Raw genomic sequence first — 25708 nt, forward strand, 5'->3', positions numbered from 1 at the left:
ATACATTACGGTGTCTGTAATATAATAAACGTGGCAAAACACGGAGTTACCTCTGTTGCAGAGGATAAGTTCATTAGAGTTACCAGCCTCAGAAATTGCAGCCCAAATAAATTCTTCTGAGTTCAAGTAACAGACATCTCAACATCAACTGTTCAGAGGAGACTGCGTGAATCAGGTCTTTATGGTAGAATTGCTGCAAAGAAACCACTACTAAAGGACACCAATAATAAGAAGAGACTTGCTTGGGCCAAGAAACACGAGCATTGGACATTAGACCAGTGGAAATCTGTCCTTTTGTCTGAGGAGTCCAAATGTGCGGTTTTTGGTTCCAACCGCCGTGTCTTTGTAAGACGCAGAGTAGGTGAACAGATGATCTCCGCATGTGTGGTTCCCACCGTGAAGCATGGAGGAGGAGGTGCGATGGTGTGGGGGGGCTTTGCTGGTGACACCGTTGTGATTTATTTAGAATTCAAGGCACACTTAACCAGCATGGCTACTACAGCATTCTGCAGCGGTACTCCATCCCATCTGGTTTGCGCTTAGTGGGACTATCATTTGTTTTTCAACAGGACAATGACTCAACACACCTCCAGGCGTGTTGGGTCAAAAAATATATATATACATTTTGATGTGTTTAACACTTTTTTTGGTTACTACTTGATTCCATATGTGTTATTTCATAGTTTTAATGTCTTCACTATTATTCTACATTGTAGAAAATAGTAAAATAAAGAAAAACCCTTGAATAAGTAGGTGTCCAAACTTTTTACTGGTACTGTATATATAGTGTGTGTGTGAGCATGTGGGCTGAGCAGACATTTAACAGAGAATACACAAAAAACATCAATCAAATTACTTCTTTGTACTTTGAGGTGCTACGCCTTTTAGGGCTTTTAAACCAACTCCTCTCCTGATGTACCAAAAGCCTGTGGATTATGTCTTTGTACATACATTGGAGAAAGTCTGCCATTTAAGTATTGTGGCCAGTTTCTATTACCGGAAGCGGAGTTGAGATCTGATTCCTGTCTGATCGGAATGCAATTGCTTGCGTTTTTTTCTCAGCCTAGCAGACAGGTCCTGGACCAATTGAATGGACTGGCTGTGGATTTGATCTCTGTGCCTTCAGAATGTTGACTTTGGTCTAATAGTACCACAGCTTGAGGATTACAGTGCGATGGTATTTAGTGTTCTTCTGTTTCACGATGATCCTATGGCATCGTTTAGTGATATATCCACGTCAAGTTCCTCCGATATCAGCTTGAACGCGTAGTTGGAAAGGTCCCCTTTTTCCTCGTCTTCCAGTAAGGACAATATTCTCATGTTGTTTCGTCTCATTCAGTTTTGCTGCTGGTCAAATCCATTTTCTAAAGTTTGTAACTTTGTTTCCAGAAGGCTAATTTTGTTGTCTTGTTCGTTCATGCGCACGACTTGTATGTGCATGTCTGACATGTCAGACACTACTTTCTTTTTGAGCTAATCTACTTTTCTAACAACAGATTGTAGCACTTTGTTTTGGTGTGCATTGAGAGCATTTTAGCTACATTACACGACCAGCGGTATGTGGACACCTGCTTGTCGAACATCTCATTCCAAAATCATGGGCATGGGAGTTGGTCCCCCTTGACTGCTATAACAGCCTCTACTCTTCTGGGAAGGCTTTCCACTAAATGTTGGAACCTTGCTGCAGAGACTTGCCTCCATTAAGCCACAAAAGCATTAGTGAGGTCGGGGACTGATGTCTCTCTAGAGAACACATTTCCAATGCTCCAGAGTCCAATGCCTGTGAACTTTACACCACTCTAGCCAAGGCTTGGCATTGCGCATGGTGATCTTAGGCTTGTGTGCGGCTGCTTGGCCATGGAAGCTCCCAACGAACAGTTCTTGTGCTGACGTTGCTTCCAGAGGCAGTTTGGAACTCGGTAGTGAGTGTTGCAACCGTGGATAGGCGATTTTTTGTACGTTATGCGCTTCAGCACTCGGTGGTCCCGTTCTATGAGCTTGTGTGGCCCACCACTTTGTGGCTGAGCCGTTGTAGACGTTTCCACTTCACAATAACAGCACTTGCTGTTAACCGGGGCAGCTCTAGCACTGCAGAAATTTGACAAACTGACTTGTGCGACATTGAAAGTCACTGAACTCTTCATTAAGGCCAGTCTACTGCCAATGTTTGTCTATGGAGATTGTTTGGCTGTATGCTCAATTTTATACACTGGTCAGCAACGGGTGTGGCCGAAATAGCCGAATTCACTCATTTGAAGGGGTGTCCACATACTTTTATGTATATATAGTGTATGTTTTCCTGGATATCTTTTAGCTGTTCTTTACTCTCGTTTGCTTCGTGTTTCTGCGCCGCTTTACCAACTGATAGGTATGCTGTTGTCCATAACTGACCGCTCGCTCTCTCCCAGTTGCTTGGGTATATATTGATCTATCAATTTTAGAGGCTTAATTTAAACTGTTGTCTGGCTTCTACATTTAATCACAGTTTTGCATGTAAAAACTTGACCTACTCATTCCTCAAGCATCCTATCGGTACACGCATGCACTCGCATTTCTATAGCTTCCTAAATAAAAATTATAATGGTGGGGAAGTGCCAAGATGGAGGCGCCGTGGCGTCAAATCAGCGCCCCGTCAGTCATCTAGTGAATACATAAATCATTGGTGGGAACTGATCCAAGTTCCTCACTTAAGAGGAGTGTGTGCTGGGAGACAGTCCTGCTGTCTCACAGCCAGCCACTGCAGTAAGCTGTAGAGAGAGCTGCTCAGACAAACTGACTCCAGATCAGATGGCTGGGTACTGCAGTAAGCTGTACAGTACGTCTCCTCAAAGAAACTGACTCCAGATAAGCCTCCACAAGCTCAAACTCATAACCATTGTGTTTCAAGTGAAGGAGTGAATAAAATGAGTAGGAACACAGCACTGTTGTAATTGCAGATACAGATCAACAATAAACAAGGATTTGAAAAGGAGAACGGGGCTCATTATATAACAGCAGCATTATGTAATAGGCTTAAGTTGTTTACGTGTGTCTGTGCCAATATCTGTGTGTCGGTTTGCCTTTGTGTGTGTGTGTGTCTTTTGCGCAGATGTGTGTTGATTATTCTTACTTATGCGCATGTGCGGATTTGTATCTGTGTGTGTGAGATAAGACGACGTTCAGTGAGACAGATAGATTGCAATCAGCTGATGTTATGTAAGCTCTTGTTGCCAGTTTGGCTGAAAAACATAGCTTAAAAAGGTGCTGAGAGTGCTTTTACTAAAAGCATACAGTCCACAGACTAACCTTTGAGCTGTGGGCTAATATAAACAATCCCAGCCTACCTCCGACATAACAAGTCTTTCCCAAAATAACCCCACAGTGTAAAAATTTACTTGGGCACAATCCCCTGCCAAAATAATAACAGTGTACAGTATATTAGGGTGAGTCAGGGGTTCAGTACTGCTTCACTGAACCATTCTGACACCTCACTTAGTCTCACACTACAGACTACACCACTCGCAGTGGCTCTCGCCATATCGCAGTGAAGCTTTTCCACCAGGCACACAACAGAACATGGACAAACCACACAACTCAGCATGATAGTGACTAGGGGAACAACCATTTTATGTTTGAGAGGAGTTGCGTAGGGTTTGAGAGGAGTTGCGTAGGGTTTGAGAGGAGTTGCGTAGGGTTTGAGAGGAGTTGCGTAGGGTTTGAGAGGAGTTGCGTAGGGTTTGAGAGGAGTTGCGTAGGGTTTGAGAGGAGTTGCGTAGGGTTTGAGAGGAGTTGCGTAGGGTTTGAGAGGAGTTGCGTAGGGTTTGAGAGGAGTTGCGTAGGGTTTGAGAGGAGTTGCGTAGGGTTTGAGAGGAGTTGCGTAGGGTTTGAGAGGAGTTGCGTATGGTTTGAGAGGAGTTGCGTGTGGTTTGAGAGGAGTTGCGTGTGGTTTGAGAGGAGTTGCGTGTGGTTTGAGAGGAGTTGCGTGTGGTTTGAGAGGAGTTGCGTGTGGTTTGAGAGGAGTTGCGTGTGGTTTGAGAGGAGTTGCGTGTGGTTTGAGAGGAGTTGCGTGTGGTTTGAGAGGAGTTGCGTGTGGTTTGAGAGGAGTTGCGTGTGGTTTGAGAGGAGTTGTGTATGGCTTCTCCTGCCTGCAGCACTGAGTCTCTAGTGGAGGAATCTAAACTGCAACAGAGAGAGAAAGAGAGAGTGTGTGTGTATATGAAAGAGAGAGAATCAGAGAGTCACAGAGCGATAAAGGAGAGTTATAGGGACACACACTCACACCTCACACACTCTTAACCTGCTCAGAGGGATGACTAAATAATGAACCATAATTAAACTCCAGAGTATGTTTCGGGTATAGTCATGTACAGGTGCCCTATGTAGGGCCTTTGTTTATTGGTTAGTGCTATTTGGAATCTTTGGGATGTCCCTACCCTAAACATAAGACTTACCTAACCCTAACCTTACCCTTTTACATTTCAACTTCAATGGGGTGACATCAAAGTTGGGACATCCCAAGTATACCGTTTTGACTTTTCCTTTGTTTATTTCCTAGTCACTGACATAGCACCACCCATAAGGGTACACGCTCACACCTCACCTGAGGAAGCATTCTTTTTTTGACCAATCCACTTCCATAATCATCCCTAGTGGACTATAGTCCACTACACTGCTATCAAATTAAGAAAAGCAAGCAGCACATGATTGTGTTAATCACTGTCTTGAGAAAGAGCCCCAAGGTTGTTCAATTCACCCATCTCTGCTGGAGACTGTACTAAATGTGCTGCCTTCCACTTGACTCACCTAGGTAAAAACTGACTGACTCAGAGGTAGTGTGTGTGTGCGCACGCGTGTCTGTGTGAGTGAGTGAGTGAGTGAGAGAGAGACTATGCGTGTGTGATGTTTGGGACCCCCACACAGGGACACGCTGACCTTTGGCTTCTATAGTGTGAGTGAGTGAGTGAGATAGTGTGACAGTACATGGTTCCGGTGCCGACCGAGATGGCCGCCTCGCTTCGCGTTCCTAGGAAACTATGCAGTATTTTGTTGTTTTATGTGTTATTCCTTACATTGGTACCCCAGGTAATCTTAGGTTTCATTACATACAGTCGGGAACTACTGAATATAAGAGCAACGTCAACTCACCATCGTTACAACCAGGAATATGACTTTCCCAAAACGTATCCTGTGTTTTGCCTTCCACCCAATACAATGGATCTGATCCCAGCCGGTGACCCTAAACAACGACGCTGTAAAAGGGGCAAACTAAGCAGTCTCCTGGTCAGGCTTCGGAGACGGGCACATCGCGCTCCACTCCCTAGCATACTACTCGCCAATGTCCAGTCTCTTGACAATAAGGTTGATGAAATCCGAGCACGGGTAACATTCCAGAGAGACATCAGGGATTGTAACGTTCTTTGCTTCACGGAAACATGGCTCACTCGAGAGACGCTAACGGAGTCGGTGCAGCCAGCTGGTTTCTTCACGCATCGCGCCGACAGAAACAAACATCTTTCTGGTAAGAAGAGGGGGTGTATGCCTTATGATCAACGAGACGTGGTGTGATCATAACAACATACAGGAACTCAAGTCATTCTGTTCACCAGATTTAGAATTCCTCAGAATCAAATGTCGACCGCATTATCAACCAAGGGAATTCTCTTCGATTATAAATCACAGCCGTATATATTCCCCCCCAAGCAGACACATCGATGGCCCTGAACGAACTTTATCTGACTCTTTGTAAACTGGAAACCACACACCCTGAGGCTGCATTCATCGTAGCTGGGGATTTTAACAAGGCTAATCTGAAAACAAAACTCCCTAAATTATATCAGCATATCGATTGTGCTACCAGGGCTGGTAAAACCTTGGATCATTGTTATACTAACTTCCGCGACGCATATAAGGCCCTCCCCCGCCCTCCTTTCGGAAAAGCTGACCACGACTCCATTTTGTTGCTTCCAGCCTATAGACAGAAACTAAAACAGCAAGCTCCCTCGCTCAGGTCTGTTCAACGCTGGTCCGACCAATCTGATTCCACGCTTCAAGACTGCTTCGATCACGTGGATTGGGATATGTTCCGCATTGCGTCCAACAACAACATTGACGAATATGCTGATTCGGTGAGCGAGTTCATTAGAAAGTGCATTGACGATGTCGTACCCACAGCAACGATTAAAACATTCCCAAACCAGTACCGTGGATTGATGGCAGCATTCGCGTGAAACTGAAAGCGCGAACCACTGCTTTTAACCAGGGTAAGGTGACCGGAAACATGACCGAATACAAACAGTGTAGCTATTCCCTCCGCAAGGCAATCAAACAAGCTAAGTCCCAGTATAGAGACAAAATAGAGTCGCAATTCAACAGCTCAGACACAAGAGGTATGTGGCAGGGTCTACAGTCAATCACGGATTACAAAAATAAATCCAGCCCCGTCGCGGACCAGGATGTCTTGCTCCCAGACAGACTAAATAACTTTTTTGCTCGCTTTGAGGACAATACAGTGCCACTGACACGGCCCGCTACCAAAACCTGCGGGTTCTCCTTCACTGCAGCCGAGGTGAGTAAAACATTTAAATGTGTTAACCCTCGCAAGGCTGCAGGCCCAGACGGCATTCCCAGCCGCGTCCTCAGAGCATGCGCAGACCAGCTGGCTGGTGTGTTTAAGGACATATTCAATCAATACTTATCCCAATCTGCTGTTCCCACATGCTTCAAGAGGGCCACCATTGTTCCTGTTCCCAAGAAATCTAAGGTAACTGAGCTAAACGACTACCGCCCCGTAGCACTCACTTCCGTCATCATGAAGTGCTTTGAGAGACTAGTCAAGGACCATATCACCTCCACCCTACCTGACACCCTAGACCCACTCCAATTTGCTTACCGACCCAATAGGTCCACAGACGACGCAATCGCAACCACACTGCACACTGCCCTAACCCATCTGGACAAGAAGAATACCTATGTGAGAATAATGTTCATCGACTACAGCTCAGCATTTAACACCATAGTACCCTCCAAACTCGTCATCAAGCTCGAGACCCTGGGTCTCGACCCCGCCCTGTGCAACTGGGTCCTGGACTTCCAGACGGGCCGCCCCCAGGTGGTGAGGGTAGGTAACAACATCTCCACCCCGCTGATCCTCAACACTGGGGCCCCACAAGAGTGCGTTCTGAGCCCTCTCCTGTACTCCCTGTTCACCCACGACTGCGTGGCCATGCACGCCTCCAACTCAATCATCAAGTTTGTGGACGACACTACAGTGGTAGGCTTGATTACCAACAACGACGAGACGGCCTACAGGGAGGAGGTGAGGGCCCTCGGAGTGTGGTGTCAGGAAAATAACCTCACACTCAACGTCAACAAAACAAAGGAGATGATCGTGGACTTCAGGAAACAGCAGAGTGAGCACCCCCCTATCCACATCGACGGGACAGTAGTGGAGAAGGTGGAAAGTTAAGTTCTTTGGTGTACACATCACGGACAAACTGAATTGGTCCACCCACACAGACAGCGTTGTGAAGAAGGCGCAGCAGCGCCTCTTCAACCTCAGGAGGCTGAAGAAATTCGGCTTGTCACCAAAAGCACTCACAAACTTCTACAGATGCACAATCGAGAGCATCCTGTCGGGCTGTATCACCGCCTGGTACGGCAACTGCTCCGCCCACAACCGTAAGGCTCTCCAGAGGGTAGTGAGGTCTGCACAAAGCATCACCGGGGGCAAACTACCTGCCCTCCAGGACACCTACACCACCCGATGTCACAGGAAGGCCATAAAGATCATCAAGGACAACAACCACCCGAGCCACTGCCTGTTCACCCCGCTATCATCCAGAAGGCGAGGTCAGTACAGGTGCATCAAAGCAGGGACCGAGAGACTGAAAAACAGCTTCTATCTCAAGGCCATCAGACTGTTAAACAGCCACCACTAACATTTAGTGGCCGCTGCCAACATACTGACTCAACTCCAGCCACTTTAATAATGGGAATTGATGGAAATTATGTAAAAATGTATCACTAGCCACTTTAAACAATGCTACTTAATATAATGTTTACATACCCTACATTACTCATCTCATATGTATATGTATATACTGTACTGTATATCATCCACTGAATCTTGCCATCTTTATGTAATACATGTATCACTAGCCACTTTAAACTATGCCACTTTATGTTTACATACCCTACATTACTCATCTCATATGTATAGACTGTACACTATACCATCTACTGCATCTTGCCTATGCCGTTCTGTACCATCACTCATTCATATATCTTTATGTACATATTCTTTATCCCTTTACACTTGTGTGTATAAGGTAGTAGTTGTGGAATTGTTAGGTTAGATTACTTGTTGGTTATTACTGCATTGTCGGAACTAGAAGCACAAGCATTTCGCTACACTCGCATTAACATCTGCTAACCATGTGTATGTGACAAATACAATTTGATTTGATTTCTAGATCATGAGTTCAGAGGCCCCTCGATGCTCGTCTTCCTCTATCCTGTTGCAACCGACGGCGACGTGTCTGTGTGTGAGAGTGTTTGTGGGAGAAAGGGACGGGAGAGCACGTGCCATGCAAGGCTGATCCATTAGCAGGCCACTTGAGAAGGGTTATGTAACACAGCTGTGGCTGCAGTACACCTGCTGGTTCTGTGCTCACTGTGATAAATCACACACACACAAAATTCAGAAAGTATTCAGACCCCTTCACTTTTCCCCTTTATATTACGTTATGGCCTTATTCTAAAATTAATTAAACTGTTTTTTCCCCCTTATCAATCTACACACAATACCCGCTAATGAGAAAGCAAAAACAGGTTTTTATACATTTCTGCAAAAAATAAAACTGAAATATCACATTTACATAAGTTTTCAGACCCTTTACTCAGTACTTTGTTGAAGCACTTTTGGCAGCGATTACAGCCTCGAGTCTTCTTGGGTATGATGCTACAAGCTTGGCACACCTGTATTTGTGGAGTTTCTCCCAATCTTCTCTGCAGATCCTCTCAAGCTCTGTCAGGTTGGATGGGGAGTGTTGCTGCACAGCTATTTTCAGGTCTCTCCAGAAATGTTAGATCGGGTTCAAGTCTGGGCTCTGGCTGGGCCACTCAAGGACATTCAGGGATTTGTCCCGAAGCCAATCCTGCGTTGTCTTGGCTGTGTGCTTAGGGGCGTTGTCCTGTTGGAAGGTGAACCTTCACCCCAGTCTGAGGTCTCTGTAGCAGGTTTTCATCAAGGATCTCTCTGTACTTTGCTCCGTTCATCTTTCCCTCAACCCTGACTACTCTCCCAGTCCCTGCCACTGAAAAACATCCCCACAGCATGATGCTGCCACCACCATGCTTCACCGTAGGGATGTTACCAGGTTTCCTCCAGACGTGACACTTTGCATTCAGACCAAAGAGTTCAATCTTGTTTTCATCAGACCAGAGAATCTTGTTTCTCATGGTCTGAGAGTCCTTTAGGTGCCTTTTGGCAAACTCCAAGTGGGCTATCATGTACCTTTTACTGAGGAGTGGCTTCCGTCTAGCCACTCTACCGTAAAGGACTGATTGGTGGAGTGCTGCAGAGATGGTTGTCCTTCTGGAAGGTTCTCCCATTTCCACAGATGAACTCTGGAGCTCTGCCAGAGTAACCATCGGGTTCTTGGTCACCTCCCAAGAACCCATTTAAGGAACCCATTTTCGCTTTGCCATTATGGGGTATTGTGTGTAGATTGATGAGGATTTTTTTTTAAATGTAATCCATTTTAGAATAAGGCTGTAATGTAACAAAATGTGGAAAAAGTCAAAGGGTCTGAATACTTTCCGAATGCACTGTAAGCATGCAACCCCCCCCCCCACACACACACACGTAACAGGATTTTGCCAATCACAGTGCTTATAGGCCCTACATAAAAAGATTCACCATGACGTCACCATGCACTAGTACCTTGGACTGACTGGCCGTCAGAAGAGGACGCATCACTTGTATAAAACATGTTAAAATAGATTCAGTTGTCAATTATGTTATGCAAATCTGCATTGTTATACAATCATCCCTGATCTCCCATTATGTCGTAATGTAAATCACCACAAGGATGTTTAAATCCATTAACCTCTTGGCAACCATCTAAAACACCTTTTGGTAACCCTTTACTTAAAGCATCCAGCTATAATGCTTTATAACATGTTATAATCATATATGAGCTTTTATGTTTTATAACAAGGCATATCATATGTTAAGTATCTCTTTGTTTCAACATTTGAACAGATTCAAAATCGCTGGTAGTAGTCAGAATCATTTTGAGATGATTATTAGGAATTATGCGGGATATATTCATGCTCAGGACAAGCCTAACGATGCATCATAATACCTACCCAATACATAAACGCTCCTCTGTATGGCTTCTTTTCCAGACAGGTTGCAGCACTCATTACATACAGTGAGCTGATGCCTCCACCCTTTATATTACTGTATCACACTACTACAACCCTAGAAGGGAGAAGGTCTGAGTATCACACTACTACAACCCTAGAAGGGAGAAGGTCTGAGTATCACACTACTACAACCCTAGAGGGGAGAAGGTCTGAGTATCACACTACTACAACCCTAGAGGGGAGAAGGTCTGAGTATCACACTACTACAACCCTAGAGGGGAGAAGGTCTGAGTATCACACTACTACAACCCTAGAGGGGAGAAGGTCTGTGTATCACACTACTACAACCCTAGAAGGGAGAAGGTCTGAGTATCACACTACTACAACCCTAGAAGGGAGAAGGCCTGAGTATCACACTACTACAACCCTAGAGGGGAGAAGGTCTGAGTATCACACTACTACAACCCTAGAAGGGAGAAGGTCTGAGTATCACACTACTACAACCCTAAAGGGGTGAAGGTCTGAGTATCACACTACTACAACCCTAAAGGGGTGAAGGTCAGAGTATAATAGTAACAGTCACTAGTTTCTGTGAAACCTGAGAGAAGTACTGCACTGTAGCTTTGTAACCAAGTCTGAGAAGATAATTAAAAGGAGAGGAAGAGAGAAGAAAGGGAGACTGATGCTGGGCAGGGAGAAGGGGGAGGGTGACTCTCAGTCACGTTTTGGGTGTTTTTTTCTCTCTTTTTTTGGCTGAGTCTGCTGCAGAGGCTGGGGGTTCACAGTCAGACTGGAACACCGTGTCTGGCTACTGAGGACAAAGATGAGGAGGAGAAACACACACTTTCAGACGCTATGGCTACTGCATACACATACACTGTCAGGACAAACTTAGTGTTTGTGCGTGCAAGGAGTGTGAATTTATCGTTCCAACATGGTTTTCACATTCAGCGTAGGGGCTCAAATATAAAATCCTGACTTATCATTGCATCACCAGTACCTTGGTGATAAAACACACACACCCTTCTGTCATGCAACACATACCCTGTGTGTTGAGGTAAAGACATGTGTAGAGCATGGAGGTAGCTAATTAACTACCCACCTTGATCATCTGGGCCACGTAGCTCTCGGGGCCAGTGTACTCCGTGGGGTCCTTCACCCTCACCAGAACCAGGAAGTACAGGTAGTGCCACATGTTGTGTTCTGACCTGATGTGCTCCTCAAATGACACTGTCTTGTTGTCGAACTTATCCCTCTCCAACCCTGAGAGAGGTGAAACATTACTTATACACTCTGATAACAACAATTCACTTTACCGTTCGCTCTTTCTTTGGTGTTCTTAACCATATTTTAGAGCCTCCATCCTGTCTTGTTGTATATCTACAGCACATATGAATGTCTGATATCTACAGGCAGCAAGCACAATATAGCAAGTTCGATTTATTTCTAACATTCCAAGACAGTCGAATGGGTATTGCTACCAAAGTTGCAAGATGCAAGAAATTTACTGTAGAATGACACTATTTACTGAGTTTTCATCATGATGATACAAAACCCCCCACAGTTTCACGCAGATGGGTAACAAATAAAGCAACAGAACTGTACTATTTGTATTTCTCTGCTAGGTACAGTTATGTAGTGCTATGTACTGTTATGTAGTGCTATGTACTGTTATGTAGTGCTATGTACTGTTATGTGGTGCTCTAGTGCTGTATAGTGCAATGCAGTTCTACGTAGTGCTACATAGTGTTATGTAGTGCTATGTGGAGTTATGAAGTGCTATGTAGGGCTGTGTACCCACCACATATGAAGCAGGTGGTCTTCAGTATCTCCTCCTTCCTCTGCTTCTCACTCCTCAGGTCGGCGAACGTATCGATGATGACGCCAAAGATGAGGTTGAGGACGATGATGATGACAATAAAGAAGAACAGTAGGTCATACACCACACGGGCCGCAAACAGAGGATCCTGGTTAACGAGAGGACCAGTGAGAAACAATGAAAAAGTGATATTCATCAGCATCATCATGAAAATTTGTATCACTATACACGTCATCATACTCAGCATCGTCATAATCAGCATCCCAATTAATACCATTATCATAATCATCATCATGAAAAAAATTTGGCCTTTTGCTTTCTATATTTTTTGTAAAACAAACAGTCAATCCACCCCCCCCCCCCATCCATCAATTACTGGCTGACTGGTTCATTGATCAACTGATTGATTGGACCAGGTCACTCACGTCTTTGGAAGGCTTCCTCAGCACGTCTCCTACTCCCCCTCCGTTCCTCAGGCCCTGGTTCAGCACCGTCACGATACACATCAGCAGAGTGTCACACACACGCTCCGTCCCATCGTCCTCCTCCACCATCACTGGACACAAAAATTGTGTACGAAACTAATGATAAATGTACACAACAAAGGTAGTAGTGTCCTAGATGTTCCTGACAATGAGTGACCCGTTTATAATTCAAAAACATTCTGACAAAATTCTAAAACTTGCACAGGTAGAAATCCCTTCACAATAGTAGATGTAGGACTTCAACACAGGATGAAAGAGTTTAAACAAAGGAACACGTGGGATGATGTGACCCCTCTACATGACAAAAAAAAATGAAAGAGAGGGTGTATAGAAAAAAGCAAGGGAGAGATTGAGAGGGTGAAACATAGCCAGAGATGGAGGGATAGAAATAGCACGGAGAGAAGTGCGGGTTAGGACACGTGTAGAGGCCCCTGAAGTGCTTGTGATCCATGGACACACACTGGGCTGGAGAACAAAGATGAGTACGATGAGTCATCCCCTCTGCTTCTCCCTCTCCAGGATGCTGCTTTAACATCCTGCCTCTAACACCCTGTCTCAACACCCTTCCTCAGCGTGGAACCTTCCAGAGGCTAACTGACTAGAGAGAGTAGCCAACACTTCACATTTACACAGCTCCCTGAACAGGTACACACCTAGAGGGCTACTGAACATGAAGGACTGAGAACTGACTGAACTAGCCTTGTTCTGATTAGGAACCACTGTTACAGGACATTGATTTTGGGGATCCATGTGCCAAATGCTGTTAGATAAAACATTCATGATAAGGACAAGTGGTTGGCTGTTCATATCACATGGCCTCAGAAAAAACAGAGATAGAGGTGATAGGTAGAATAGAAAGTGCTGAAAGGGCAGAGGTCCGGATTCTAACCCATGTTCGCTACAGTACATTGTACATATGTTCCAGAGGCAGCGGCTATGGACCACTGGACCTGCCCAGACCTGACCACACACAGCTTCTTTAGTTGGCTAAACGGAATTGACATGGAGAGTTCTAAAGCCTGCTGCATTGTCAATTATACACAGAGGAAAATGACAAGGGGAGAATACCTTTTAAGGGAGTCATTTTAGAGACTTAGTTGGTGATAATAACTTACTGGTGACAGACGTGGGTAAGTAGTCTGGGCAGCCGTCTTTCAAACACTTGTCGGAGGAAGCTCGGCCATCTTTTAGTGTTTCCAGTTTCCCTAAAAGCAGGAAAAAAGAAAGTCCAACTGAAAACAAAACAATAGGACAATATACAGAAATGATTTTGCGAAGGTTACTAGAGAAGAGACGCTTGAAGGTTCTCATCAATATTTCATAATCTATAAACGTTATTAAAAAGGTCGCAGCAAAACAAGGAGCAGACATGCCCCTTTTGTCATGGAGGATAGATATTTTATCTATTCATAACCAGTCATGATAGACTCAACATTAATCACATTAGCAGTAGTTGCGTATCCAGCACATAACAGCAGATGCAGGCCGGTGGCTATGTGTGTTTAAAAATACTGACATTTCAACAGGCCCTTCATATCCTTTTCAACAGTTGTTGACTGTGATAATGAGAGACAGGCAGAGTCAAGAGGTCCACACCTGGGCTGGAGAGTCACGACCAGGGACCCTTGAGACCATAACAGGGAGTAGGGAAGCTGGGGAGATGGGGCAGGGTGTTCCCCCCTCCTCGTCACTACTAAAACATAACGTTGTCACAACATTATAAATAGGTTGTGAGAAGGCTGGTTATGACATTGACCACGTTTACATGCGCAAAGTAGTCCGGATAGTAGCTCATAACCCAATTAAGGGTCTTATTTGGGATAAGCTGTTTACATGCACCTTTGATATCCTGCTCACGAGCATCCCTGTCTCCAGAAATAAACAGAATATTCCTAATTGAAGTTCATATGGGTTAAATGGAATTAGTAACTTAAATGTGGACACTGACTGTGGGCCTATAACATCTCACATGTAAAATAATATAATATTAACTCCTGCAGAATTATGCATTTCTTGCAGTGAAATTATCTTGGGAACAGGAGTGGAGAAATATTATTTATTTCATTGAACATCTCGAGAAAATCTCTTCGCTGCTTCAGATGGTCCCAACCATACATTTTCTTTTCAGGCACATTTCAATAAACCCAAATAATTTCACCATCAAACAGTTTGTCCCAAGCTTCACCTATGGCCAATGGACTGTGTGGTATAACACTCACATAAAGAGGTAATATGCATTATAAACCTTGATAAAACGGACAAACACGATTTGAGAAAATTAACTGCAACTTAAAGAGCACTGTTGACTGTCTTTTAGCTAGGTCTTTTTCATTTGTCAAAAATTGCACTAAGAATTGCAGTGCCCTCAGACAGCTCAGCCCACAGACAGAGACACACCCCCACCCCCCAGCCCAGCCGTGCTGCACAGACAAAGACAAAGACACACCCCCACCCCCCAGCCCAGCCGGTTACATAAGAGAGTGCTGCGCTGCACAGCCACTGCTCCAGATTATGCAACAGGTGCACATGTGCTGGCAGGTTCTCTCCCTCTGACTGCCCGAGCGCTGTGCAAGAGCACGTACACACGCCCACACAGACACACTCTCGCATGCATGCACCCATGCTCTGGAAAGCTCTCACACACACATAGCCAAATTGGGAACTGAGCAAAGGCATTGCCTATTCTTTCTCCATGCAAAGATGTATTAACGTACAGCGCCTTCAGAAAGTATTCTTACCCCTTGATCTACTCCACAGTTTTTTCTGTTACAGACTGAATATGATTATTATTATTTTTAAATTTATCCCCTCCCCCCAAAAAAAATACAGTGGTGGAAAAATAACCCAAACGGAGCGTTTGCGTTTAGTGAGTGCACCAGATCAGAGGCAGAAGGGATGACCAGGGACGTTCTCTTGATAAGTGTGTGAATTATACAATTTTCCTGTCCTGCTAAGCATTCAAAATGTAACGAGTAATTTTGGGTGTCAGGGAAAATATATGGAGTAAAAATGATTTTCTTTAGGAATGTAGTGGAGTAAATGTAAAAGTAGTCAAAAATACAAATAGTAAAGTAAAGATCTCCCTTAAAACTACTTAAGTAAAAATTCTTTAAAGTATTCATACCCGAGTCAATATCACCTCTGGAAATGATTACAGCTGTAAGTCTTTCTGGGTAAGTCTTTAAGAGCTTTGCACACCTGGATAGCACAATATTTGCACATTATATATATTTTGATTCTTCAATCTCTGTCATTTTGGTTGTTGATCATTGCTAGACAGCCATTTTGAAGTCGCCATAGATTTATTAACCAATTTAAATTAATTGTCACCACTGGTAAATCCACAATAATTAAGAATTTCAATAAGCATTTTTCTACCGCTGGCCATGTTTTCCACCTGGCTACCCCTACCCCGGTCAACAGCTCTGCACCCCCCACAGCAACTTGCCCAAGCCTCCACCATCTTTCCTTCACCCAAATACAGATAGCTGATGTTCTGAAAGAGCTGCAAAATCTGGACCCCTACAAATCAGCTGGGCTAGACAATCTGAACCCTCTCTAAAAGTATCTGCTGCAATTGTTGCAACCCCTATTACTAGCCTGTTCAACCTCTCTTTCGTATCACCTGAGATCCCTCAAGATTGGAACGCTGCCGCGCGTCATCCTCCTCTTCAAAGGGGGAGACACTCTAGATCCAAACTGTTACAGACCTATATCTATTCTACCCTGCCTTTCTAAGGTCTTCGAAAGCCAAGTTAACAAACAGATTAACGACCATTTCAAATCCCAGCGTACCTTCTCCGCTACGCAATCAGGTTCCCGAGCTGGTCATGGGTGCCCCTCAGCCACGCTCAAGGTCCTAAACGATATCATAACTTCCATCGATAAAAGACAAACCTGTGTGCAGCCGTATTCATCGACCTGGCCAAGGCTTTCGACTCTGTCAATCACCGTATTCTTATCGGCAGACTCAATAGCCTTGGTTTCTCAAATGACTGCCTCGCCTGGTTCACCAACTACTTCTCAGACAGAGTTCAGTGTGTCAAATCGGAGTGCAGGTTGTCCGGACCTCTGGCAGTCTCTATGGGGGTGCCACAGGGTTCAATTCTCGGGCTGACTCTCTTCTCTGTATACATCAATGTTGTTGCTCTTGCTGCTGGTGATTATCTGATCCACCTCTACGCAGATGACACTATTCTGTATATTTCTGGCCCTTTTTTGGACACTGTGTTAACTAACCTGGTGCGGCAAGTAGCCTAGTGGTTAGAGCGTTGGACTAGTAACCGAAAGGTTGCAAGAATGAATCCCGAGCTGACAAGGTAAAAATCTGTCATTCTGCCCCTGAACAAGGCAGTTACCCACTGTTCCTAGGCTGTCATTGAAAATACGAATTTGTTCTTACCTGCCTAGCTAAATAAAGGTAAAATAAATAAAACCTCCAGAAGAGCTTCAATGCCATACAACTCTCCTTCCATGGCCTCCAACTGCTCTTAAATGCAAGTAAAACTAAATGCATGCTCCTCAACCGATCGCTGCCTGCACCTGCCCGCCCGTCCAGCATCACTACTCTGGACGGTTGTGACTTAGAATATGTGGACAACTACAAATACCTAGGTGTCTGGTTAGACTGTAAACTCTCCTTCCAGACTCACATTAAGCCCCATATACTACCCACCACTGCAACCTGTATGCTCTCGTTGGCTGGCCCTCGCAACATATTCTTCGCCAAACCCACTGGCTCCAGGTCATCTATAAGTCTATGCTAGGTAAAGCCCCGCCTTATCTCAGCTCACTAGTCACCATAGCAGCACCAACCCGTAGCACACGCTCCATCAGGTATATTTCACTGGTCACCCCCAAAGCCAATTCCTCTTTTGGCCACCTTTCGTTCCAGTTCTCTGCTGCCAATGACTGGAACGAATTGCAAAAATCACTGAAGCTGGAGACTCATATCTCCGTCACTAACTTTAAGCATCAGCTGTCAGGGCAGCTTACATCATTGACCATTGCACCATCGTACCTCATCCACATATTGTTATTGTTTTTCTCCTTTGCACCCCAGTATTTCTACTTGCACATCAATCACTCCAGTGTTTAATTGCTAAATTGTAATTATTTCACCACTCTGGCCTATTTATTGCCTTACCTCCCTAATCTAACTACATTCATTTGCAAACACTGTATATAGACTTTTCTATTGTGTTATTGACTCTACATTTGTTTATTCCATGTGTAACTCTGTGTTGTTGTTTGTGTCGCACTGCTTTGCTTTATCGTGGCCAGGTCACAGTTGTAAATGAGAACTTGTTCTCAACTGGCCCACCTGGTTAAATAAAAGGTGAAATAAAAAATAAAAATAAAAAACAAAGTTCATTTCTTGGCAATTTTTTTCAATTTTATTGAAAACAGGATGTACATTTTGATGGCAATTTGCATATAGTCCAGAATGTTATGATGAGTAATCAGATGAATTACAATTAATTGCAAAGTTCCTCTTTACCATGCAAATTAACTGAATCCCCCCAAAATATTTCCACTGCATTTCAGCCCTGCCACAACAGGGCCCGCTGACATCATGTCAGTGATTCTCTATTTAACACAGGTGTGAGTGACGAGGACAAGGCTGGAGATCACTCTGTCATGCTGATTGAGTTCGAATAACAGACTGGAAGCTTCAAAAAGGAGGGTGGTGGAATCATTGTTCTTCCTCTGTCAACCATGGTTACCTGCAAGGAAACACGTGCCGTCATCATTGCTTTGCACATAAAGGGCTTCACAGGCAAGGATATTGCTGCCAGTAAGATTGCACCTAAATCAATTATTTATCGGATCATCAAGAACTTTCAAGGAGAGCGGTTCAATTGTTGGAAAGAAGGCTTCAGGGCGCCCAAGAAAGTCCAGCAAGCGCCAAGACCATCTCCTAAAGTTGATTCAGCTGTGGGATCGGGGCACCACCAGTACAGAGCTTGCTCAGGAATGGCAGCATGCAGGTGTGAGTGCATCTGCACGCACAGTGAGGCGAAGACTTTTGGAGGATGGCCTGGTGTCAAGAAGGGCAGCAAAGAAGCCACTTCTCTCCAGGAAAAACATCAGGGACTTACTGATAATCTGCAAAAGGTACAGGGATTAGACTGCTGAGGACTGGGGTAAAGTCATTTTCTCTGATGAATCTCCTTTCCGATTGTTTGGGGCATCCGGAAAAAAGCTTGTCCGGAGAAGACAAGGAGAGCGCTACCATCAGTCCTGTGTCATGCCAACAGTAAAGCATCCTGAGACCATTCATGTGTGGGGTTGCTTCTCAGCCAAGGGAGTGGGCTCACTCACAATTTTGCCTAAGAACACAGCCATGAATAAAGAATGGTACCAACACATCCTCCGAGAGCAACTTCTCCCAACCATCCAGGGACAGTTTGGTGACGAACAATGCCTTTTCCAGCATGATGGAGCACCTTACCATGAGGCAAAAGTGATAACTAAGGGACTGAGGGACCTTACAGATAAGTGTAGTACGTGTACGTGTACTTACAGTACGTGTAGGGTACAGAGATGAGGTAGTTATTTAAAAATGTTAAACACTTTTAATGCACACATTTTGACCCCTGAACTTATTGACTGAAAACGTTTCAGCTTTTCATTTTTCATTCATTTGTAAAATAAATTTACAAAAAACCTACAAACACAATTCCATTTAGAATATTATGGGGTGTTGTGTGTGTAGGCCAGTGACACACAATCTTGATTTAATCCATTTTAAATTCAGGCTATAACAAAATGTGACTAGTTGCAGGAAACTAGGCGTTTGTCACACTTCCCAGGAGAGGCATTTGAACATAAACATTTATTTTCATATCAAAATGCATTTTTTTGGCAGATATGCTTTCTGGAGGCGAAAGAAACACACCTCTATTTAGGCGAGGTGTTGGCTAGCAGAGTGGAACACGTGAAAAATAAAGGAGAGCCGCACACCCAAGGAGATCAGATGCAAAAACGGCCAACGCAAAAATGGCCAACGTTTCCACATACATGCTGTCTTCATCAGGGTATAATGACAAACACTGCGGGGTGACTCGTTTATATAGTATCAAAAGACACACACAGGTGTCTGTAATCATGACCGGGTGTGGCCTGATATCATTGGTTAATTCTCATATATTAAAACAGCATACAAAAAACAAATGGATAGAGCACGATCATAGATAAAAATAACAATAGCAAAATCACAATAATCACAAGAATGGCTTCATATCAAAGTCTACGTTGAGACCGAAGGGAGCAAGGGTCTTTAAATTAAAGATCCAGGCAGCCTCTCGTTTTAACAATAAATTATCGAGGTCACCCCCTCTCCTAGGGACGGTAACATGTTTGATGCCTATATAACGTAGAGACAAAATCGAGTGGTTTGCTTCCAAAAAGTGGGCCGCAACTGGGTAAGTCGAGTTTTTGCACCTAATGGTGCTACGATGCGCCGAAATTCGTATCTTTAATGTGACTAGTTTCAGTTTCAATGTGACTAGTTTCAGGAAACTAGGCGTATGTCACACTTCATAGGAGAGGCATTTCAATGTAAACATTTTTTTACCAAAATGCGGTTTTTGGCCTTCTGGAACATGTGAACTTTCATATACCTTAATAAGAAACTTGTATGCCATCTGTAAATACGAATAAAATGGTTAAATTACGAGCCCAGTTGGTTTAGCCACGGAAAAAGGCAGGAACCTTCCAGCTTGCCATCATTAGCTGAAACAATGGATGGGCTGGACATGCCGAAAAGATGAGTTCAGATTGGTCTGCCATGTAGCTAACTTGCTTCTGTCTATAACATGAGCTGCTCAGTATGTGTAGATAATCCTTTCTACCACAGCTTTTTTGAAAGATATCATGAATAACTGCAAAAGTGCTGCCCTGAATTTAACAGGCGCTATTGACAAAGATCAGTAGGAAAAGGTTGTGATGGACTACTTACTGGAGGACGATGGTGCAATGCTGACTGACAATGAGGAAATCCCTGATTTTGGTAAAAACATCTTCACTGAACCAGATATTGTAGAGTCTTCTGATGACAGTGATGGGGAAGAAATGGCGATCAACAGTGTTGTTGTCACGAAGATGTTGACCGAGTTTTGAAATCAGTAGAATGCCCGGTGGAAGCAGAATATGATAGTTAAGGAGCTAGAGAAAAGTATGTTGTTTGATTGCAAATATGTGTAGGGAGTCAAAAAGAGAACACATGACATATGTGACAGAGAGGGAGACGTGTTCATCCATGTATACGGGTAAGAGTCTAGCTAGCTACACTTTCACATATTATACATATCTCACTTGTCAGAAAATGATTTTCATTGCAAGTTAAAGTGTACCGTTTCGCTGGCTGGCTGGCAAGCTAACGTTACGTGTATGATCTGTTAAGTAATATTATTTGTATCACAGAAATCGATTGCATTACTAATTATACGGTCGTCAGTACATGTCTAGACAACAGTGACCCATCCACTTAGCTAGAAGTCACCTCTTATTGGCCCAACTCTCTTAACTGCTAGGTTAAATAGTTGTACTTTTTTTCTTCTTTTTTTCCCATTAATCACATATCTGGCTTTCAGGTTTGTTTATAAAAAATACCCTTTTTGTTACAAATTTGACCAGAACCATGCATAATGCACATTCACTAATAACGTAGCAGGCATTATTGAAAATTAACACCGGTCTCATAAACAATCTCTCAAGCACAAGTCCACGTGCTAGTGAGTAGCCATCTCTAATATTTATATTTCAAGTTTAGCCAACTTGGATCTAGGTATCATTTCACAAGCTGTGAATTCAGCTAACAAGGCAAAACAGTTGAATTGTTATGAACACACCATTCTGTCCTTCTCCAGCTGTTTGAACAGCAGGCTAGCCTGTCCACTTTGTTCCCTTCTGTCCTTCTCCAGCTGTTAGAACAGCAGGCTAGCCTGTCCACTTTGTTCCCTTCTGTCCTTCTCCAGCTGTTAGAACAGCAGGCTAGCCTGTCCACTTTGTTCCCTTCTGTCCTTCTCCAGCTGTTAGAACAGCAGGCTAGCCTGTCCACTTTGTTCCCTTCTGTCCTTCTCCAGCTGTTAGAACAGCAGGCTAGCCTGTCCACTTTGTTCCCTTCTGTCCTTCTCCAGCTGTTAGAACAGCAGGCTAGCCTGTCCACTTTGTTCCCTTCTGTCCTTCTCCAGCTGTTTGAACAGCAGGCTAGCCTGTCCACTTTGTTCCCTTCTGTCCTTCTCCAGCTGTTAGAACAGCAGGCTAGCCTGTCCACTTTGTTCCCTTCTGTCCTTCTCCAGCTGTTAGAACAGCAGGCTAGCCTGTCCACTTTGTTCCCTTCTGTCCTTCTCCAGCTGTTAGAACAGCAGGCTAGCCTGTCCACTTTGTTCCCTTCTGTCCTTCTCCAGCTGTTTGAACAGCAGGCTAGCCTGTCCACTTTGTTCCCTTCTGTCCTTCTCCAGCTGTTAGAACAGCAGGCTAGCCTGTCCACTTTGTTCCCTTCTGTCCTTCTCCAGCTGTTAGAACAGCAGGCTAGCCTGTCCACTTTGTTCCCTTCTGTCCTTCTCCAGCTGTTTGAACAGCAGGCTAGCCTGTCCACTTTGTTCCCTTCTGTCCTTCTCCAGCTGTTAGAACAGCATGCTAGCCTGTCCACTTTGTTCCCTTCTGTCCTTCTCCAGCTGTTTGAACAGCAGGCTAGCCTGTCCACTTTGTTCCCTTCTGTCCTTCTCCAGCTGTTAGAACAGCATGCTAGCCTGTCCACTTTGTTCCCTTCTGTCCTTCTCCAGCTGTTTGAACAGCAGGCTAGCCTGTCCACTTTGTTCCCTTCTGTCCGTCTCCAGCTGTTAGAACAGCAGGCTAGCCTGTCCACTTTGCTCAGAGGTTGAAATTAAGTGTCCTACCTTATTTCTCAGAATGAGAACGAGTTGGCAATTCCTTATATAATTGTTTAATACTTATTGCACGTTTATAAAACACAGACTAAACAGCCAGTATAACAATCTTTACTTGACTAAAATGCTGCTAGCGATACGTGGTAGCGTAACGTGCGCAACAAACTGGCCATTGTTTTTCCAGAATGAATGTTCATTGACACATCCATTTTAGTAGTGTCTGATCTGCTCGAAATGTGAGGAGTTGAAACATAAACATTGTATGGGTCGAAAGGTTAACTTCTCCTCTATTACAGTAAAACAATGTCTCCATGTGTTTCGGTGTCCATATGACCCATTCTGTTGGACCAAATCTCAAATGCAAATAGCGAAACCATTTGTCAGAGTGGGCTTGGGTGTGTATGTAAACCAGAGAAAGAGGAGAAGCAAGTGGTTTCACTCTTGCCAAAATCTGTCCAAATAAAAAAAGCCCAATGCTTTTATATGCGCTTATTTTGAACCTACGCTTGTCACCTGCCTTCGAACCTTTGGGACAACAACTCCTATTGTTAGGGCAGAGACATAAGCATCTCGTCATTATATACATATATCTGGTGTAAATGGGAAGGTGCACACAGCACAGAAGGAGCGAACGAGACGAGACCAAAAAGACTACAAGCGGACATAAACGCTCATAAAAATGAAAAATACAAAGAAACCTTGATTCTGCGATACAGGCATTTGGATTAACGTGCAAAAATCACACAGCCCTACTACCCAGTGGGCAAAATGAATTGTACTGATGTCATTAGATAGTGGTCAGATTGTATACTGGCTGTATGAGGAAGTTCTTACAATCGAGGGCCATAGAATTGGCCAGTCAGGTGTGGGTATTGAAGGGCAACGGTTAGGTGTGGGTGGGTGGGTGGCAGGACTAATGGGGAGACTATGTGACCACAGTCCAGTGTAAGAGGTGTTCAGGAGCAACATCAGAGATCATGTACCTTATACTGAGCAGTGACAATATCAGCGATCAGCAGGACAGGCTGAGGAAGGTGGGGTAGTGTGGGGGAGCAGGGGGGCGACAGAGCAGAGTAAATGGGCAGAGACCTAGGGTAGTAAAGGAGTTGAGGAACATTTGGTACTAGTACTAATTGAACTGGGGTAAAAGTGCAGAGACCTAGGGTAGGGTATAGAGGCAAAGGTAGTGAGTAGGGGGTGACTGTGGTTGCTAGTGCAGACACCTAGGATAGAGTACAGGGTTCTGGGCTGTAGACAAGGGGACGTCTATGGGTACTGACCTGGCAGACGTTGCACGTCCATGAGGAAGTCGTCCTTGAGGAAGAGGAAGCCCACGATGGAGAAGAGGTAGACCAGAATGAGGGCCAGCACAGCCGTAAGGACGATGGAGCGCCCATTACGTGTCACGCTCTTGATCACGTTCAGCAGGGTCTCCTCGCGGTTCAGCAGATCAAAAAGCTGAGGGGGACAGACACACAGTCAGACAAATGCAGACACAGGGACACACACGGGCACACACAGCTTTAGGAGAGCTGTAAAGGAACCAGACATCACTAGCTTCCGAACAGCAACAGCAAAAGTAGGAGAGGATGTGGCTTTCTGCAAATGCAGCTGTGTCTGAAAAACCTGGTTCAAGTGGGGGAACAAGGAGACCATGAAGCTAAATGATGGAACCACACTATAACCACCTCCCGGGATCACATGGCACCAAGAAAGGTCCAGACGTAATCAAGATCACTGTTAAACGTCCATTTTATGTTTTCCAAATGATAACCAATTACTTTCAAGTTAAATTAATCCAGTTCATTGAATGGACATTTAAAATGATAAATAAGTAATAATAATATAAAGTTCTTGTATTATTTTAAGTTAAATGGTGAAGTGTTGCAGAGATTGTTTCCACTAACCAGGAAGCTGTAGAAGAACTCATGGACGAAGAGGCCCAGCATACAGACGATGATGTAGCCCACGTGGTAGAGGAAGGGCATGTCCATGACCACCGCCTTGTAGCCCCGCGTGAACGTCCCCTGGTTGCCCACGAAGCTCACCAGGAACACTATCTTATTTAGGAGCTGGAGAGGTCAGAGGAAAGAGGACTTAAAGATGGCTTCAATAGAAGATGATGCTGAGATTACAAAACAGGAGTTGTTAGTATTACACTGTACATTTACTTAAAACAATTTTGTCTGTATTTGACTTTGCTGTACTTACATTGGCGGCCCCCAGTAGCAGCAGGGTCGGGCCCAGGCCCAGTGTGTAAATAGAGCGCAGTATGACCGAGACAAGGAAGGGCCGGACACTCCCTGGTTTGGGCAGGATGAAGAGCATGGCGGTGCACACCACCAACGCCACCCACAGCAGGATGGACACAAAGGGGGGCAGGATGCCTGGGCACGGAGTAAACAAACAAACAACAAATACAGATGAAGAGAATCACACTGTTCAGAGATTTGGCATTTGAAGCCTTTGGGTTCATGTATTATGCAACAGAGCAGAGTGCTTCATTATAGCCTGGTCCCAGATCTGTTTGTGCCGTATTGCCAGTTGGGGACAAGCCTATAGCTAAGTGGCAACTGCCAACTGGCAAGACCGCACAAACAAATCTGGGACCAGTCTAGCACAACACTCTAGGTTCTCTGCCTTTCGAGAGACAGTCACAACAGGCAACAGTGGGGAATGTCAAACAATGGCCCAAAGGGAAGACTGGTGATATCCAAACCACTGACCTCGTGCATCTCATAAACACTGTTGCCTTAGCACATGAACCAACATTTACTGTGATTATCACGCACATGACCATGCAGAATTCGCCATACAAGATTGAGACTTTCCTTCTGTGCTTAACTTTTTGCATCATGATCTACCTTTAGATTTCTCTATTACTATCATGAAATGAGAAGTCATGTTTCCAGCCACAATCCAGGCTTTAGCCTTCACCTAAGATAAACAGCTTAACTCACTAGTGGATTCCAGAGCCACTTGGGAACCTTTGGGAATTACTGGGTCGTGCTCATTAGGCATCAAACGGAAGAAAACGGACCAAAAACAGGTAGGGACTAACTGAACATGTCCAATAAGAAACGCTTGCTTTCGTGTTTTTTTTGCTACAATGTGCCCTAAGGGACAGGTCGAAAAAAATGCAACCCCCTCCCCAACGT

General features: G+C 44.4%; 1 protein-coding gene across 2 annotated transcripts in view; it reads right to left on the reverse strand.

Moving 5' to 3' along the window:
- The window catches only part of LOC129862331 (inositol 1,4,5-trisphosphate receptor type 2-like), a 154569-nt gene that overhangs the window by 14542 nt on the left and 114319 nt on the right, over positions 1–25708 (reverse strand). For both annotated transcript variants that reach the window (XM_055933852.1, XM_055933853.1), the window contains exons 49-55: positions 24762–24937; positions 24458–24622; positions 23831–24008; positions 13770–13859; positions 12595–12725; positions 12152–12317; positions 11453–11613 (exon numbers count right to left, since the gene is read on the reverse strand). In XM_055933852.1, the coding sequence (XP_055789827.1) occupies positions 11453–11613; positions 12152–12317; positions 12595–12725; positions 13770–13859; positions 23831–24008; positions 24458–24622; positions 24762–24937 (1067 nt within the window). The remainder of the gene's footprint in view (positions 1–11452; positions 11614–12151; positions 12318–12594; positions 12726–13769; positions 13860–23830; positions 24009–24457; positions 24623–24761; positions 24938–25708) is intronic.

This window comes from Salvelinus fontinalis, chromosome 9, assembly GCF_029448725.1.
Source record: "Salvelinus fontinalis isolate EN_2023a chromosome 9, ASM2944872v1, whole genome shotgun sequence".
Taxonomy (NCBI): Eukaryota; Metazoa; Chordata; class Actinopteri; order Salmoniformes; family Salmonidae; genus Salvelinus; species Salvelinus fontinalis.